This window comes from Trachurus trachurus (assembly GCF_905171665.1).
Source record: "Trachurus trachurus genome assembly, chromosome: 15".
In the NCBI taxonomy this organism is placed as follows: Eukaryota; Metazoa; Chordata; class Actinopteri; order Carangiformes; family Carangidae; genus Trachurus; species Trachurus trachurus.
In genome coordinates this window covers 13,310,005-13,328,178 of record NC_139906.1, presented here as the reverse complement: position 1 = coordinate 13,328,178, position 18,174 = coordinate 13,310,005, and the positions used below count along the sequence as shown (strand labels likewise).

The 18,174-nt window shown below is 41.1% G+C and overlaps 1 protein-coding gene across 1 annotated transcript; it reads left to right on the top strand.

Moving 5' to 3' along the window:
- Positions 1-941, top strand: tex36 (testis expressed 36; the record flags this gene model as incomplete). The annotated part of the gene is made up of 4 exons (XM_083987519.1): positions 1-51; positions 167-307; positions 435-509; positions 621-941. The coding sequence occupies 4 exons, from the start codon at positions 1-3 to the stop codon at positions 939-941; spliced, it is 588 nt and encodes a 195-aa protein (XP_083843645.1).
- Between the last annotated feature and the right edge of the window lie 17,233 nt (positions 942-18,174).

Genomic DNA, 18,174 nt, shown 5'->3' with positions numbered 1-18,174 from the left:
ATGGTAAAAGGTGGAAAGCGATACTCTTCAATGAGCAATGATGGCAAATGGGTGAGAACTTATTAAATTTATCACATAATTAGAACAGATCATTACGTTACTCATCATCATTCAAACCTGGACATGTAAGTTAATTAACTTTTCTTTTTGTTTTCTGTCTTCTCAGTTTGCTCATCCAGTTTTACCTCAAGATCAGCCAAGGAATCGTGGGACTTGTACAAGCACTGGGATCATGTTGAGTCAGGTCAAGTCGCCGCTGCCTCAGGTTTTCAACTCAGAGCGATATCCTAAATGGAAAATTCAGCAGGTGTGTATCTGAAGTAGATCATAGTGTTTGGCATAACTGTTCTTTTTTTTTTCATCGTGTTGTTATAGACCAAGGCTTTAATTTTCTTTCAGTTGTTTGACTCCTTTTGTCATTGGTTTCCTCTCAGAAATCCAGAGAGTATCCAGTCTCAGACCATGACAACAGGCAGGCCTTGAAAGACGACATCTCTGTCTTCAGTTATGTGAGTATGAGGAAAACTTCTGGGTGAAATGAAATGTTCAGATTGATCACTGCTCCGAAAAGGAAACCATAAAGTCTTCAACAGCACCGTGTTGGTATACTGTAACTTCAGGGTGTGGGACGCAGGAAATGTCTTGATGATCGCAGACAGCACAACTCCCACTTCTGCCTGTGCCATGATGGAGCTGACGATGGCACTGCAGAGGCTGGGGGGAACCTCACAGCCTACCAGATCGACTTTATGGTGAAGCAGGCTGTTAATGTTCCAACGAGCAACAGACGGTTCCCCCGCAACCACAAGCAGAAGTCTGAAGAGGCGGCTTCAGCACAGGCAGGGGAGCATTTCATGTGGTTTGGACGACATGACTCCGACATCTCACAGGCCCCGCAAGTGCTGGCAGCTACCCACTCCTCTGAACCTTCCAAGCCCTAAGATAGCTACTCCTACATTTAAGAAACTAGATGGCATCTTTCAGAGGACACATTATAGAGAGAGTCAGGTGAACCTTCTGGTGAGTCCACCTGTCAAATAAAGAAATGAATTAGAAACATAAGGTAACATTGTCTCCTGTTGAGCTGACAGCTGAACTTTGCATACAAGGTTTTATTCCACACCAACTTTAATTAGACTGGAAAGTGAACTAATTACAAGCCACATAATGTACATAGTATATTAATAGTGAATCTTATCACACTTGACATTTGTAGCTTGAGACATCATTAAGTTGAATTCAATTCAAATATATATTTTTATGTGCATAATATATACAATTAAAACTCACATTAAGCTTGTTTCTGTATGTTAATTATAATAGAGTGTACAGTCAAGGCAATGAAACAAATTTTGCCCTGGCTGTCACTCACCGTTTAAAGTATACAATTTAAATTTGCATTTAACAATTGAAAAAAAATAATAATAAATTCATAAACAATCAAAAAAAAAGGAATAATCCTCAGGATCTAACAGTCCCTTGGGTGCAACTGTTCAGTTGTCTGATGGCCTGGTTGTACCAGCCTGGGAAAAGTTATTTAAAAGGTTTAGCATTAGCACAAAAAAGCAAAACACTTAACCACTGCTTCATCACTCAGTTGATGCCTACATTACCCACGATGCAACTTGAACAGCAGCAGCATAATCAGGGTTTGGGTTTGTTATGCTGGAGATGAAGAATAGGCTTCAATTCTCAAGTTGCAATTCGTGTTTCAAAGTTAATGTTAAGCTTTAGGGGAGAGTGGGGTCAAGTGTAACACTTTTGACTATTTTCTAAATTTCTCTGGGACTGATTCAACTAGATAAGTCATTTTTTGCTATGTTGTAGTTACACAAGTCTACTACTGTCTCATAAATTTATTCAGCCCCATATATTACACAAAGAGTACAATGTTGATTTATTTCAGAGAAGTCAAATGTTACTGTTGAGCCGCAGGGTGGGGTCAAGTGTAACACCATGGAGGGTCATGTGTAACACACTACAAAACAACCACAAATAAGAAAATAACTAAAGTTTTATTACATAAAGTATTAATTTAAAACATTTTCTTATCTTAAGTAATCATATTAGCTCATGTAAATTTGATAATATAACGGTGTAATGAATTCTAGCTAGTGAGTTCGAAAGCTAGCAATGAATTCTAGCTAACGTTAGCAGTGAAGCCCACGGGGTAGCCTAAACCTCTGCTAGTTACTCCATAGAGTATCTAAGGATGTAGTAAAACATTGAGTAGGTTTGCTTCATTAAAAACAAGTAAAAACTGCATTGTGACACAAATTGTCATTGCTGAAAACAGGGTTGTCAAGGTGTTACACTTGACCCCACCCTTGTCAGATAGCATAAACCCCAATGTGCTAGCTAGTAGAAGGCAATGAATCAGATGGCACTCATTTAGGCTGTTAGCTAAGACATCAGGCATCAAAATGATATCACTTGAGGTTCATTGCCTGAAGAACTCAGGACACCAGTTAAAATTTACAGCGATTTTGAAAAATTACTTTCATACCCCAAAAACAGTGTTTTCCTGATAAAACCTGATGGGGATGAGAAAATTGGCTGATTTCTTCCAGGTAGGCAGAGGACCATAGTGAGCATGTGCAGAGTGAATATCATGACTCTAGCTCGTTTCTGACTGGGTGAAAATGAGGTGTTACATTTGACCCTCCGTTACACTTGACCCCACTCTCCCCTACTAATCGTATGTACAGTTTCTCAAATTAGTCTGTAAAAATTGTACATTAAGTACTTACATCACAAATCATTTTGTATCATTTTTCTTTCATCATTTTAAGCCACAGTATATGATGACTGCTGGGAGTTCATGGTTTTCTCCAGCAGAGGGCAGCAGGTCTGCATGAGTAATCAGTTGGCCTCTTCATCCACTGTTGTTCAACAGCCAAATTGTGTGAGAAATGTAATAACCAAAACCCCTGTGTAAAGCTCTGGGAGAGAGAAAATGTGGAGGGGGGAAATAATTAGGGAAAAAAAGAATCAAGCTATTTTTATTCAATGCATATCAACATGATGACATTAAATTAGAGCATGTGAAATAAATTCAGCTTGATTTGAGTCATAATGCATGGGTTTGTTTCACTCTTTGGGGATGAAAGGGATGGATATGTGTGTGTGCCACCCATGCAAGAGAGGAGGAAGCGTGGGAGCAAATGATGGAGAAGACTGCTCAGAGAAAAGCACTTAAGAGAAAAGTATCCCCAACCGCTCTCTCCAATAGCTGATGTTTTCTCCAGAGTGTGTTCTGACCAGCTGCTTTCTTTCTTTAAGCACTCATGGGGGAGATGAGGGTTTTTTCTCACAAGCTTTCTCTCAGCTGTAGTAATTAGCTAATCCACATACAGCGCCGACCTTGTCAGTGTTGTTTCACTTTAAAAAGGTGAAGCAGATCTCACGGTTTTTATTAAGCAGGATGAGAAATGCTGCAAGACATCCATCTGGAACAGCCGCCCTTTGTGATTTTACTTTGAGATTATCTCACACATCACTGCCAAAAACAACAACAACGAGAAAAAAACAGAACTGATCCTCGGATGCAGGTGCACCACTGACATCAAGCTACAGAGCGATGGGTTTTACAATGACCGTATCTTTGAAACAACAGACAGAACAGGTGTGCATATGAAAAAAAGAAGGCTATACCAGCTCTGATTTAACCCTTTCCTTGCCGTGTCACTGAAACAGATACCAGCTGTTGCACATGTTTAATGGCCTTTACCTGAATTAATGTAAAACACTTTAAATATGGACAGTGGTGTTGAAGAGAAAGGGGGAAGTGCATGGGGAAAAACACCTGTGCCTGGGTTTGACAGTTCTGTCTGGTGTTGGCTGGTTGTCTGCCACCTCTCTCCCTGTGGGTGCAGTTTGCAGGCTTGAAGTTACTTCAGACTTGCCACAACTTGGAACAACTCCTCCGCACAGAAGCCACCAACACTTCATAATCAGAAACTCTCATTAGCCCTGTCAGAGTAGCAAGAAGGCTTTTAATGCATCACAGGGGGAGTGAGAACTCTTAAGGAGAGCATAGAGCAGCGGTGCGTCAATCATAAGTCAGTGAGTGGTGGTGGCGGCGGCAGCGGTAGTGCATACAATATGTATATGCCACGTTAGGTGAGATGTGCTGGTTATATCATGTAGAGGTAAACCGAGTGAATGTAAATACAGTTTCTTGGTGGAATATCAAACCTTCTCCCAAGGACAAAAGACACATCTCAGTAAACAAGCATTCAACCACCAAAGCCTTGCACCTCATGAATATTAAATCAGACACTTTGAATCCTACCTCTTTGGTGTTGGGAGGCCCTAGCCTGGATTCTTACCATTTGCTGTGATTTATTCGCAGGTGCACGTGTCTCTTTGATGTGTTGAGTTGAGAGGTTTTGCACCTGTTAGAGAAAAAAAAAGCTTTGAAAACAAGAGGTGGATTTGCCAGACAGTCAAAATAACAGCAACAGAGAGAAGATTTGTGTTTCTATGGCACATTGTGTGTGTGTCTGTTTGTGTGTGTGCGTGTGTGTTCTCTTTTAAAAAGGCTGTTGTGCTGTTTTGACATACTCCGTTGTGTGCACAGCAAAATCACTTCATGTCAAACAAAATCTACCTTTATTTGTCTCACGTCATTTTTGGCATGTGCTCTGACGTTATGAAGTTGTGCATTTTGTCCATTACCTATTCATTAAAGACGTGACTTGAAAAGAGAGTTGCCATGGAGATGCTGCGGTTAAATCACATATCACAAAGATTTTTTTATTTTATTTTGTTGAACCCTTTGCCAATTATAATCCAATATATCTACTATTCCTGATTTCTTAAACAAAAATCTTTCATATCATTTTTAATAAGGTGTCAGTGTCCACAGTATGTCTTTCCTCATGTGTAACATTTTTTTTTCTTTTTTTTTCTAGACGTTCAGTATTCTGTCCAAATAACAACTGCCAAAGTCCAAAACAGCCTTCAAGACATAGAGTTAACTCCCCTGGCTGGGTTAAACTAGCTGACAGTAAGTCTCCATCCAATCTTCTGTCAGACATTCGACTTGCAATACTTCCAATTCCCTGGCAGTCTCTCTCTCTCTCTTTTTTTTTTCTTTTTTCGGCAGCCAGTTGGTTAGTGTCCCCTGGCAGCCGAGTGGTCCTTGTTCCTGTAATGGTCAGGGGCCCATCAGAGTCTGAGGGTGGCGATAAAGGTGGCTGGCTATCTCATTTCCACAGAGGACATGATAACATCCTGAGAACATTCCCATCACTCGAGGAGTTTGTTCAGCACAGATAAGAGCTCCCCTGCTAAAGCGCTTTCGCACTGCACATGTGTGTGTTTAAATGGAGTACTTTGGAGCTTGTTAGCTGCAGTCCTGCTCTGGCCTGCCTCCCATGTTGCTGCTATTGCCGCTGTTGTGCAGTCCACCAGCATGGCATTGTGGCATTGAGCAGCACCGCTGAAACATTGCCTCAGAAGATCAGACCTATCCTTGCACTAAATCACATTCCTCCATGTATTCTTCAAACCTCCGACACAGTTTGCATGCTAATTTGTGTGTAGGTGGTGAGTATAATTACATTAGGCTGGTTGTAAACAAAGACCTACAAGCAGCCGTCTGTTCGAGTATCCCTCCCGAGAGAGAATACAAGAAAATAGTTTATAGAAGGCTGGATGAATTTATCATGCATACGTTATAAGAAGAAAACTGTATTCCACACTGTGTCAGTTTGTGAGAAAAGGTGTTATTGTACTAAATAAGAGTAGAAAACAAAAAAACAAAAGTTGATTGGATTCACTTATGCCCTTTCTCATATTTCTAAAATGGCATGTTTTTCTAGTAGAATCAGTCTCTTGGTGTTTTGTTATATTTCAAGATTAAGGAGTAACAATAAACAGGCAACGTTGAAACGACAAACATGGACACTTCTATCCTCCGCTCAGAACTACAGGTCTTAGCACAAGCAGTGGCTCACGTTGGCTTTCCACATTTGTACAAGATTACCAAGTATTTCATCACTACTTTAGAAGCTCCACCTCTTAGTTTCTTCTGGCCTGCTTCTTCATAACCTCGCCATCACAGCAATTTAATCTCATTAGGCAAAATGGATAAATCTATTCCAATTTGCGGATCAGGAGCTGGACCACACACACACACACACACACACACACACACACACACACACCCTTCAGGATCTGCTTCTTTATGCTGTCTCTCATACTTGACCGAAAGGAGGTTGTTATTTCGGGAACCTGATGAAAAGTATGCCAACAAGTCAAGGTAGTCACTTCTGAGGCGCTACACTAATTGGAAGAGACAAGTGCAAATGAAATAAAGAGACGCTCCAGACAATTTATCTTAAATTCTGCTCCACATACCATATCTCCAGCGTATATAGTCATCCTTGGAAACTGCTTGAACCTCTCACATCAACATTCACACTATTCTATTTCATGCTGTAGGAGGAAGCAAAAACATCCTGAGACCTCACAACAAGTCTAATTAACTGTTTTCACACTTATTCTACAGTCAAAGGGGTAAATCTGTCTCATTTGCATTCTATTGGAGGCATAAATATACAACACCGAAGGCATACCAGTGTCTTTTAAAGGCTGCCATGACTGTGGCAGAAGCCTTAATGTAGCGGAATATAATTAGATGTGAGTGCGGTCAGAGTGCTATTGTGTGGCTTTGTTGGACTCATATTGTGCCATCTAAAAAGCTATGTATGTGAAAAGGCAATGTGCTGCTGAACTGTATGCTAACTTAGTGGAGGAGGTACTGTACAATGGCACACTCTTAACAATCTGACATTATTACTGAATGTAAATTACACTCCCATGAGCTGCTCATTACAATATCCCACATGTATGAGAGCGCTGTAAATTGTTCTATTCTAAATTAACATGATCTTTACTTTTTAGCCGTTGATAATGATAAGTGTTCTGGTGGAAATGTCGATGTTAAATCGTCCGCACTTCTCTTTCACAAGGAGGATGAAAGATGTGAACTGAAGTGAAACTCACAGGTGGGGTCACTACAAGGGCCGCTTGGTTATCCATAGTGATTTAAACAAGTCTGTCTGAATGGCAACATATTATTTGACGAAATAAAAGATGGATGAATGGATCGACTGCATGAATAAAGATCTTCACAGTTTATTTTCATATTAGAGAGAGCAAAGCAAAAGACCTGTGTGTTATAGTACGCATGTAAGACCAAGTAAAAGGAAATGATATGCAATGGAGTGATTTAAGCATGAGAGACTGATTCAAGGTTGCAGTGAAATATTCATTCAAATGAGGTAAAGAGTGGAGCAGCATAAGAATAACCCGTCTTTAAAGATTAACATAACCCTTGGAGGTGTTATTGTATCCCCGTAACCAAGTCAAGACTTCAGCAGGTGCAGAACAGCTCTCCCTCTCTGTGAGTTACTGCATTAAGTCCCTCAAATTTAGTAGCACAATCATGAGCCTCCCGTTCACTCTCTGGAGTAGAAGAATCGCTTTGCATTTTAAAAAGGTCAAACACTCAGATCTCTGCCAGAAGGAATTGAGGGAAGAAATAATGTCTCTCTGCAGAAATATGCAGTTGCACACTACTGATCCTCTCAAATACCCACTGTACAGTGAACAGATTAAAGGTGTGTGTTTATGTGTGTGGTGTGTATGTGTGTGTTGACTGTCATCCTTTAACAACTACTGTATAAACAAAGGCAAATCATAATATCAAACCCTAACGTTGTGAACATTTTAATAATCTGCAGCACCGTATTGGTTTTGTAGAACCAGATTCTTGTGCTACCATCAGGAGAGTGTAATGAAAAAAAGTGGGACGCAGTGTAAATCATACTGCGTGATTTCTGCTCTAATCTGTTTTGCTTTTACAATGTGCAGAGGCAAATAAAGAGAGGTGGTTTCCTAAGTGACCTACAGTAAACACAGCAGAAGGTAAGCTCATAATTAGCAAACACAGCATTTTGTTGGATTATAACAATAAAGCAGATTCCACATAACCCTAATATTGAAAATAAGACAAAGAGGGAAATAAGAGATAGGCTAATGCTGCCACATACAGTGATTGAAAATATGACACAACATAATGCGTTTCATACTTTCTTATGGAATACAGTTATCATTAGTTTGACAGCTAGTTCGGTTGTACTTGAAATGCCTTTGTATTTGTTGACTTATTTGGAAGACAATGTTTTGATTTACAGATACAATCTCACAGCAATAACTATTTTCTCTCTCTGTCTTTTCCTGTGCCTGTCATCCATCCCCTGTCCTGCCATTGCAAACATATGCTTCTGTTGGTGTCCCCTGTTGGCTGGTGTTGGTCTTGGTCTTTGGAGTGTTTGGGTTCATGCCCAGTAGCTACATTGTGCTGGAGACAAAATGACCACAGGGAAAGATGGGCTCAGGACAGGGCCAAGAGCCCCCCAGGCCTGGGACCACACACTCCGCATTGATGGTACAGAAGCTACAGTGAGACACAGAATAGAGGGTATGTAAATGATTTATCTATTGCATGTGCTGATTTTCTTTGTCTTTGTGAAAAGCTCCATTCAAATAGTGGAACACTGGAAGTGTTGAGAAACTATGCAGTGAGTGAAATGATGGGAAATCCAAAGATGCGCTGCCATCTGTGCTGTGTTATATGGCTGACACTGCTGTATGAATGAATGGATGGTCCATAATCAGTCTGCTGCTGAGACATGGACTGAAAACAAGGGAGAGTATACAGTATGTACAGGCTACAGTAGATTGCATGTTTTAGGTATGACATCGATGCACAGCTGCAGTCGTTTCTATCTGCACCTGTAGCCTAGCATGAGGAATAACTCTGATGACACAATGTTGAGTGTGTTACGAGCTGTAGACAGAACTTAACACACACAGAAGTTGGTTGTCAACTCCTGAAGACACCAAAAAGACATTCTGTAAAAAAAAAAAGAAAAAAAAAAAGATAGCCTATGTTAGTATTTTTCACATGACATTCATTCAACTAATTGCTCCATAACAGTTTACCACAGGTATTAATAATGTATTCTGATTCAACAAAAGATATAGCCTACTGTAGAAAAAAATATAGGTGAGAAATGAACTAAATCTATCATTTATTAAACAATTTATTAATTTAATTAGTAGGCTAGCTTATACAAATACAGACAAGAAAATAGACGGCACATGTAGCCTAACTTTCAGTCATAGCCTGTAAATTCCCCCTTGAGATGGTTGCACCAGTGTACAGGTTCAAGTAGAGAACCATTAAAAGCAAAAGTAAGAAAAACTCGTTTAAAATCCCTTTGACATTTTTAATGATGCTTGTGACTAAAAATCAAAAATCCAGCTGTGCAACAGCACCTTTCTTGAGTGTTTTTTGTCTTTCACTTAAGTCCAGCAATGGACAGTAGCCTATTGTTTTTAAATTACTGAAGTAGGCCTAATTCATAATTCATTATTCAGCCTAGCCTAACAGCCTTTAACCTAGTCCTGCACAAGGGCTTATAAGACACAAGTAAGTCCATATAGTTGAAATCAAAGAATTGTGGTTGAATCTGACGTGTCTAGACAGAGGGAAGCAAATGCTGGGAAAGGGGACAACTGTTATTACAGCTAAAAGCTTTTGTGGATATGGTTGAAACCAAGTCACAATGAGGAAAGTACCTGCACTGCCACTCCTCCTGACAGTATTTTTGGGAGGTGTAGTTTTCTTCAATGAGTAATCTTAACTATGTGTTCATCAAGTCATGAAAGTTTCGGTCTCTGAAGACTGACGTGGTGGGTGCATATCAGTCATGAGATACGGAAAGCGAGACCCTGAACAGATGTTTCATTTCCTCAGAAAGACTGATGAAGCAAAATGAATAAAAGATTGCATCAAGTTACCGCAGCTAAAACAGAGATGTCATGGCTGCAGCCTGGTTAAAGGTTAACCCCCCCCCCCAAAAAAAAAAAGTTTTTGAGAGGAAATCATTTCAGTGGGGTGACAACCTTATTTTTTTTACAGTCTATAGTGACAACACACAGTTTTCACATAGAGACACTTGTACCCAGTAGCTTCTGGATAACTGTAGCTAAATGACACATAGCTTCTCTGGGCCAACGCTATGGAGACAAAAAGAAGTGATAAGATTGAAATCCAATTATTGTTTCATAAATTAACTTTTTAAATTACACTTTACAATGATAACATCCTCACACTTTATCCTGCATTACAAAATGTCATGCTAATAGCATTAGCAGCCAACTGACTGTTAGCTTAATTTAGCTAACATAAGTGTTACCTAGCAACATTTCTCCCTGTGGGGCACAACCAAAGCCTCATCACTGTCTGCCAAAAGCACGAAGCTTTGATGGTGAGTTCAATATGTTACTATTATTGAATATTAATATAAATGCTTGATATGTCTGTCCCCTGAAACTGTCTAGCTAGTTGTCTGCTTTTATTTGGAAAGATTAGCTATGTAGCCTAAATCTAGATGCTAATTTAGGCTATTTTCAGTTAATCAATTTGGTCATCCAACAGAAAATTAATCCAAAACCATTTTGATCCTGGTTGATAAATTGCTTGTAACATTAACGTTACTTTTTACTCAAGAAAAGCCAACAGCTCAAATATGAGGAAGTTTAATAGGCTATGTTTTTTTGACTGATTTGCTAACTTACACAAAATGAGCAAATTAGCCAAAATCCAAACTAGCAAGAAACAGTCCACACGTTTTAATTCAGTAACGTTAACGTTAAAACACTTTTACACAAACCCGTCTCCTTAAAATAAACAACAAAACACACAAGACATGAATTCAGTTTACGATACAAGAAACTAACGTTAACAAGTTTTAGTTCGCATGTGTTTTGGCATTGTAAACCAGACGTAAAATCGTAAAACCTAGATTGATCCTTTTATTGTTTTGCTGACACTTATTGGACAAGACTTGAGTTTTGATCACAGAGGGGAACGACGCAACACAAAAGACAGGTATCACTTCTTCTTTTTTTAACTGATAGTGTTTCTGGAAAATTAATTCACACTCCCATCTCCATCAACATCACCAACTGCTAGAAGTGTCTCTCGTCTGTGTGTTAGTGTTGTGGTGGTCAAGACCATATACTTTAACGTTGTAGACTACCTAACCCGAGACCCAGTCAAGACCAAACCAATGCGAGACCATTAGGCGACTGTATTCAGTACCAGTACTCAGAATAATCGTATGACTTACATTATTCCTCAGCTAAAAAGAAAAGATGATTTTGTATAAAATGTATAGGCTATATTTTCAATTGAAACAAAGTTTGGATTGAACAGAAGAACACAGCAGAACCTGCTGAAGATGACATTGGTGCAACCAAGTTTTTCAGATGGTTACACACAAGCATATAGGCGATAGCCTACTTTTGTAGATTATCCTAAAGTTATTGATTTACATTACATAAACCAAAGTGAGCGAGTGACAGAGAGAGAGAGAGACATCTGCGGTTTAAAAAAAAAAAAACGATGTCCTTGCAGCTGTGGTCTTGACTGGTCTTGAGAAAAAATCCCGAGTCCAGCGCGACCGAGACCAAGACGGGACCGAGTAAAAAAATGTAGTCGATTCCGAGACAAGACCAAGACCTTGAAAATGTGGTCTCAAGACGAGTACCACAGCACTAGTGTGTGTGTGTGTGTGCGTGTGTGTGTATGTGTGTGTGAGTGAGGGAGAAGTGGGCAAAGGCTCCGCCTCACTCAAAAAGCGAGAGGAAAAAAAGGAAAAGCAAACTGATACACACCTCTCAATTCTGGCAGGAGGAAAAGAATAGGAGTGTTTATGAAGCGTATAAGTAAACAGCAGGATAACCAGGCACACCGAGAGCCGAGGCTACTTCCCCACTAAAACACACGACACCAAGCCGTTTACACAGCGCCGGAGATTGTCCCGTTGCGTTCAGGATTAAGTTTTTTTTTTCTTTTTTTTTATGTCATCCAAAGGTGGATCATTATCTAAATCCGAGATAACAAGCGAATTTGAAATGCGTAGCCTGCGATGCTATTCCTGGAGCCCCCAAAGCCGACGTTTGAACTCTCAGTAAACATCCAGTCGAGGTAGGAGGATTCACGATTATTGTAAAGGTGGTGTAAAAAATGTTTCAGTTGTGTGTCCGCCACCGGGGGTGTAGTTTTTTTTTTTTTGGAAAAGCTATACTCGCATCGCTGTCCATGTGTCCCTGCGCCATCATCAGCAAGGAGGGACAAGCCAAGGGAGGGTGGGAGTAGACATTATTATCCGATACTCCACTTCATAGAGATGTGGGAATAGGCGTTATTAAGTTCCTAATGAGCTGGCTAGTTATGAAGCAATGGAGAGCATAGTAGAGATCCAATTAAGATTAATTATGAGTGATGTTTTTGTAAATATATTTAATTAAAATATGATATACACTTGTAATCATAAAAGGATGGTGACAAGAGTTGGATGAAAAGTTTGGTGCAAGTGTGTATGTGTATGTGTTTGTGTTTTGTGCAGTTGCAGCCTCTCTTGTTGGCACATGAATAACCAAGCAAACAAATCCAGTTTGAACTTGTCATCAGTAAAGCCCACTAATTAATGAGATCTTAATTAGTGAACCAATCAGGCATCCATATGAGCACCTGCACATTTTTGAAACACTGGGATAATCCCTCCGTTTCAGAGTTTTGACAGGCAAAGTGGGCACTGGTTCTTGAAAGGCAACTCTCTCCACTCTCCCTCTTCTCTCTCTCTCTCTCTCTCGCTCTGTGTGTGTGTGTGAGTGTGAGTGTGTGTGAGTGTGAGTGTGTGTGTGTGTGTTTTTACTGCATTTGGAGGCTCCAGTGGAAGAAAGCTTCAAGTGGAGGAGGAGGAGGGTGGCTCCATTGTCTGGCCAGTGAAGGGGTGGGGATTGAGGCTGTATGCAGATGTGCTGCTGGCAACGGACATCTGCTCTCACCCCCCTCACACACACTCACCCTCTCTTACACACACACACACACACACCCTGGGCATTGTCACAACAGGCAGGGGAACTTAGAGTGGAGCCTGGGCGCAGAGAAAAAGGCCTTTGTTAATGACATGCAGGCCGTATAGCCCGCACCCTTCCAGAGGCGAACGTTTGCATCTGAAACACCTCGTTTATTAGAGCATCTGATCTGCTTTTAATCAGAAATCATTGAGGGAGTGTATACCCCCTCCCCTCCCTCCAAAACAATATATCAGTTACTGGTGGTGCAACAGATACCGCACTTCTTAGTTTATCTCTGCTTACTGGGATTTCCTTTTTTTCCCCAGCTCCTTCAGTCGCACCTGCTACAACACCCTCCCTGTTCACCTCTCCATATCCCTCCCCTCATCTGCCGCCTTCAACTCTGCTGGGGGTTGAACTTCCTCTCACGTCTTTGTGGCCTGCATGTGTTCAGATATGAAAGCTGGCCTCCCAAGGCAAACACATCACAGGCAGCATCACAATGCACATGGCAGCTCCTATCAGGCCTTTTGATTTATCACTGAGGAGGAAAATGCCAAGAAAATGCGAAACCAACGCTTTAATATTTATGATATCATGCATTCTGCCTGCGCTTGATGGTGACTATCAGTGTTGTTGATGTGTATATGTGTGTGTGTGTGTGGGGGGGGGGGGGCATGTGTTTGTATTGGAAATCAGGAGTCTCATTTGCCTCAACAGATATTCCCTGGTGACTGGTGGAGTCGGTGTGCTGTGATTACGAACATGATTTGTGCTTGTAGTGAGCACTGATGTACACGGCTGATCTGCTGTACAACATGCTTGTGTAGGGACTCATTTGTGTGTTTCTGCTGTATTATACCTCCGGATAGCGGAGAGGCAAAGCCGGGGAGCACACGTGCACTGAAGCAGTGCAGAGATGATGGTTTTTGAAAGCACAGGTGCAGTCTCTCACTTTGCTCATCACCACCTGCTTATTTGGCACATGATTTTGCTTGGACAGAGGATGCATGTTATGTTTTATTCTATGAGACGACTTTTCTTGCATTTTTTTTGTTGTTGTTGTCATTGTTGTTGACACGATTGCTTTATAAAAAGGAACGAGCTAGAAGCACGGCGACGGAAAACAAATCCGAATCATGCATTGACTGCCTGTTATGAAGTCACAGAAGCAAAGAAATTACAATTGGTTAATCATATTCTCAGAGCCTAATACTCCATTTAACACAGTAATTTGGACGCTGCTGAAATAGCTCTTGTGAAGTCTTCTGAGAATTCCCATAATGGCCGGGCCACTAACGGCTTCTAAAAGTTCCCATAGGAGTTGGTTTGAGAGGATTTTACTGTCATGTGATTGTGCTATGCATTGTGGAGAGGAGGTAATGGGTGTGAAATTACACTGTGCCATCTGCAAGAGGCCTAAAATGTACAGCCTCATGTCAGTCACCCTCATGCAGAATCACACAGCATGGAGGATTAGAGATTTATACCGCAGGTCTTTTGACACAGTGGCAATTTTCTCTTGTTGAAAGATTCCGTTTTTTTCTTTGCTTTTCTTTGAGACATTTGTTTACAAAGAAAAAGAAAAAAAGGAAGGCATTCATTCAACAATCACTAATTAGCCGGTGAAGCTAAGGATTTCATGATAGAAATTTTGAAAGCAAAGACTTTGCACTTTGCAAATTGAGACCTGTGCACCTCAGAGGCATTTACGCTGATTAAGGAACAGGTGTACTTCAATTATTCCTTGAGCAACTGCTGTAGCGTGTCACATGCTGGCTGGTAACAGTTTAGTCTCAGAGAACAGCCGTTTTTAAAATCTGCTGCGTGTGTGTTTGTGTGTGTGTAGGGTAACTGGTGGTGCACTCTCCCAGTTTTTCAGCACCTGTTTCTTGTTTGTTGTAACACGCTCTGTTGTGTCTCTGTGGTTTGGGTTTGTGGTTGTAAAGGATAGTTTTGGGAGAGTGGTCTGCACCAGACAGAAGCAGGTGTCTGATTCTCTTCACTGATAAGGCCTGTTTTAAAGATAATGTTTGCCCTGTGTTTGTGTGTCAGGGTGCATGCACACTTGTCTGCCACTTATATATATATATATACAGTATATATCTGTATATTGGGAAACGGATACATCAGTTGTTTGCTCTCAAGTGCAGCCAAAGTCATATTTCATGCTCTCACAGCTGCTTTGCTCCTGCCACATTGGCATCTTACAAGCTTGTTCATAGGCTTTGCCAATTCAAAATAATGTGTTTAATAGTCACTCCCAGTTCAGCTGGCGCATGTGGCTAGAAAACAAGCAAATTACAGTCCACTGCTGTATTTGAAAGCATTAAGGTTCTTAATTGAGACAATCAAACATAAAATTGCCGAATCATATTCACTCATTGTTGCCAAATCTTACATATCAAATCCAAAGTGATTAACTGAACAAATTGCACTATTGCTCGCATTAGATTTTCATTCTTCTGTGTATTGTTTATCACCACTGTTGCTTCATTTCCCTGCTCATTGTTTCTCTGAGTGTTTACAAGTTAAATGTTAAATTGCTGGGAGACTTGCTGATAGCCTTGCAACTTTATTCTTCAGGGGCCTTGCAGATTTTTCTCTTTGCGCCAGAGCTTACATTTTTGTGACATGTATTTCAAAACATGGAAACGCTGATTATTTGCATAACTGATCTGGTGATCACTTAGTCTTTTGACAGAAAACAGTCAAAAATGCTCATCATGATAGACAAAAAAATACAGTAAAAGTTATTTGGTTTATTCATATTTAATGGGACTGCATGTTTTTTTTTCACTGAGGACATTTGAACATGTCACAGTTGGAGAAGCAAAGGTTTAAATAATGAAATGAATGGCGGGCGGCTGAATGTCATTTGGCTGCTTCAGTTTCAGGGTCCTGATGTTGGCTTGCTCTGCCTGTCTCATCCTCATGGTCATACTAATAATAGACAGAGCCACTTTTAATGTTAGTACTAACACATGTGCTAAGATGTCTGGTGTGAAAAAGGCCATTAAAATGACTCTTTAGGGAGTGTGCATATGTTATGTTGAGGATGCATAAATGAGCATTTTCTCTTAATAATTAATTCATTATATGATTGGAGCACAGCTCTCGGCGGCAGCAGGGGGGGGGGGGACAGTGGAGGATGTTTACTGTTCCCTGTATTTATGAGCATGGGAGTTTGCTCACATCACTTGACTGTCTAATAGCCTCCCACCTGGTGTAAACCATCACGCTGTGGAGTCCCTGCTCCTCCTTAATGACTGGCCATTTTCCCCCAAAGAAGTCCTAATTGCTCTCAACTGCATGCACGGACATTATGCCAGAGATAGATAGAGTGAGGAGGGGGATGAGGATGGATGAACGGGTGTAGTTTGGAGATCTAATACCGATGTAATACACTGTCTTTCCAACATGGAAAAGTATGTGTGTGTTTGCCAGCAGTAAAAAAAAAAAGAAAAAAAAAGAGAGTTGATCTTCTCCCACTCACCTCCCCTCCTTGACTTGGCATAGCCACAGCTTTAAACACCTGCCATTAACTTTCAAGCAAACCACAGAGGATTAGGAATGAATAGTGGCAACGTCTTCCAACTATGTGTGCATGTACATGTGTGCTGGCGTTTGTGTCTGCGTATCACTTTTGCAGGAACTAGCAGAGACAAAGCACCATCTGCACGCAGCAGGCTGTCCTGACTGCCTGTTCCTCTCGCTGGGGCAGAGAAGAGGCTTTCTGTGAGCATTGTTATGAAACCGACTGCTGCTGCTGCTGCCGCTGCCGCCGCCGCTGCTGCTATGCTGGTTGTTAATGCTGACAGCTAATAATGTCCTCGTAGATGACTGTGCCTTGCTGGAGCCAGAGAGAAGAGACAGAGACTAATGAAGAGAGGCAGGAAGTGAAGCAATGAGAAAGACAGAAACAGATAGAGAGGGAGATAGCAGTGAGGCGTGCAGCTCTCTCTGTCCAAGCTGGTGAAGTTTCCTGGAGAGGATTATGCACACACACACACACACACACACACACACACACACACACACACACACATATATACACACAGAAAGTACAGGCACATGTATTGTGTTTTATTTCCTCTCTTTTTTTTTTTGTTCCTTCCTTCCTACCCTCTCTCCTGTCTCGGCGTCTCGGGAGGGAGGTGGCATGAGGAGAAGGAGGAGGAGGAGGAGGAGGAGGAGGAGGAGGAAGGTTTCCATTGTGTCTCGGCAGAGCCCCCTATTCCAGTCCAGCTGACATAGACTTGTGTCAGGAGGATCCATCCTGCTGATGTTAGGCAAGTTGTAAACTGAAAGAGATGTCTAAAGTGCTGAAGTGAGCCCTTGCCAGTGGAGAGATGGCTCTGTTTGTTTGCCATTCTGCTGAGCACCACTTCGCAGAGAAAACTTTTCTGCCCAAATCTGCTGACGGAGAGAAGGGGGGAGAAAAACAGTCGGAGTTGGGGTTTTGGGAGTCACTCGTGGGCACACAGAGCTTTGGCCATTGTGGGTCTGTGACATTGACATTTGGACATGGTGAGGGAGAGAAAAGAGTTAAAAGCGTACTTTTTTTTCAGCTGTCTCTTACCACACAAATTGTTTTGCCACTGCTCACAATTCTCAGCGACAGCAGTCATTGAACCTTCCAACCACATGAATATGCATGATAAGTCCGCTTTTCTTCTCTGCCCCCTGAGCTGTATTTTTTTTTTCCACCCAGAGACCTGTCGTGTTGTGTTTGATTGGCCCTGACATTTGAAAAGGTCCTTGAATTAAAAAAAAAAAAGTTGTTTATGACAACTGGAGAACTCTCCTTGCAGCAGAGTAAAAATGGCATTTTGAAAGGAGCACAGCTCCTGCATATTTAAATGCTAATGGCTCTGTGAATGTGCGGGCTAATAGGATGTAGTCCAGTATGTACACTTTCACGATGCAGGCACACTGTCTGAGTGCTACTTCTAATAACTGTGGAAGGTACATCAGCTCATTTTATTAACTGATTGTGTGCAGTCTGATGTTTTTTTCTTTATAAATGATCACATTCTTTCTTTATGGCAGCAGACAGATTATCTAAACACATAAGCATGAAGAATGGGCTTATATCCAGAAAAAAAAACCCTGTGGGAAATCTGTTTTTGAAATTCTGGCATCTGTGGTGTATTATTGCAATGGTTATGATGCAGATAAAGTTTAACAGCTTGTTTTACAAGCTTGCTGATTCTGTGTGGCTGT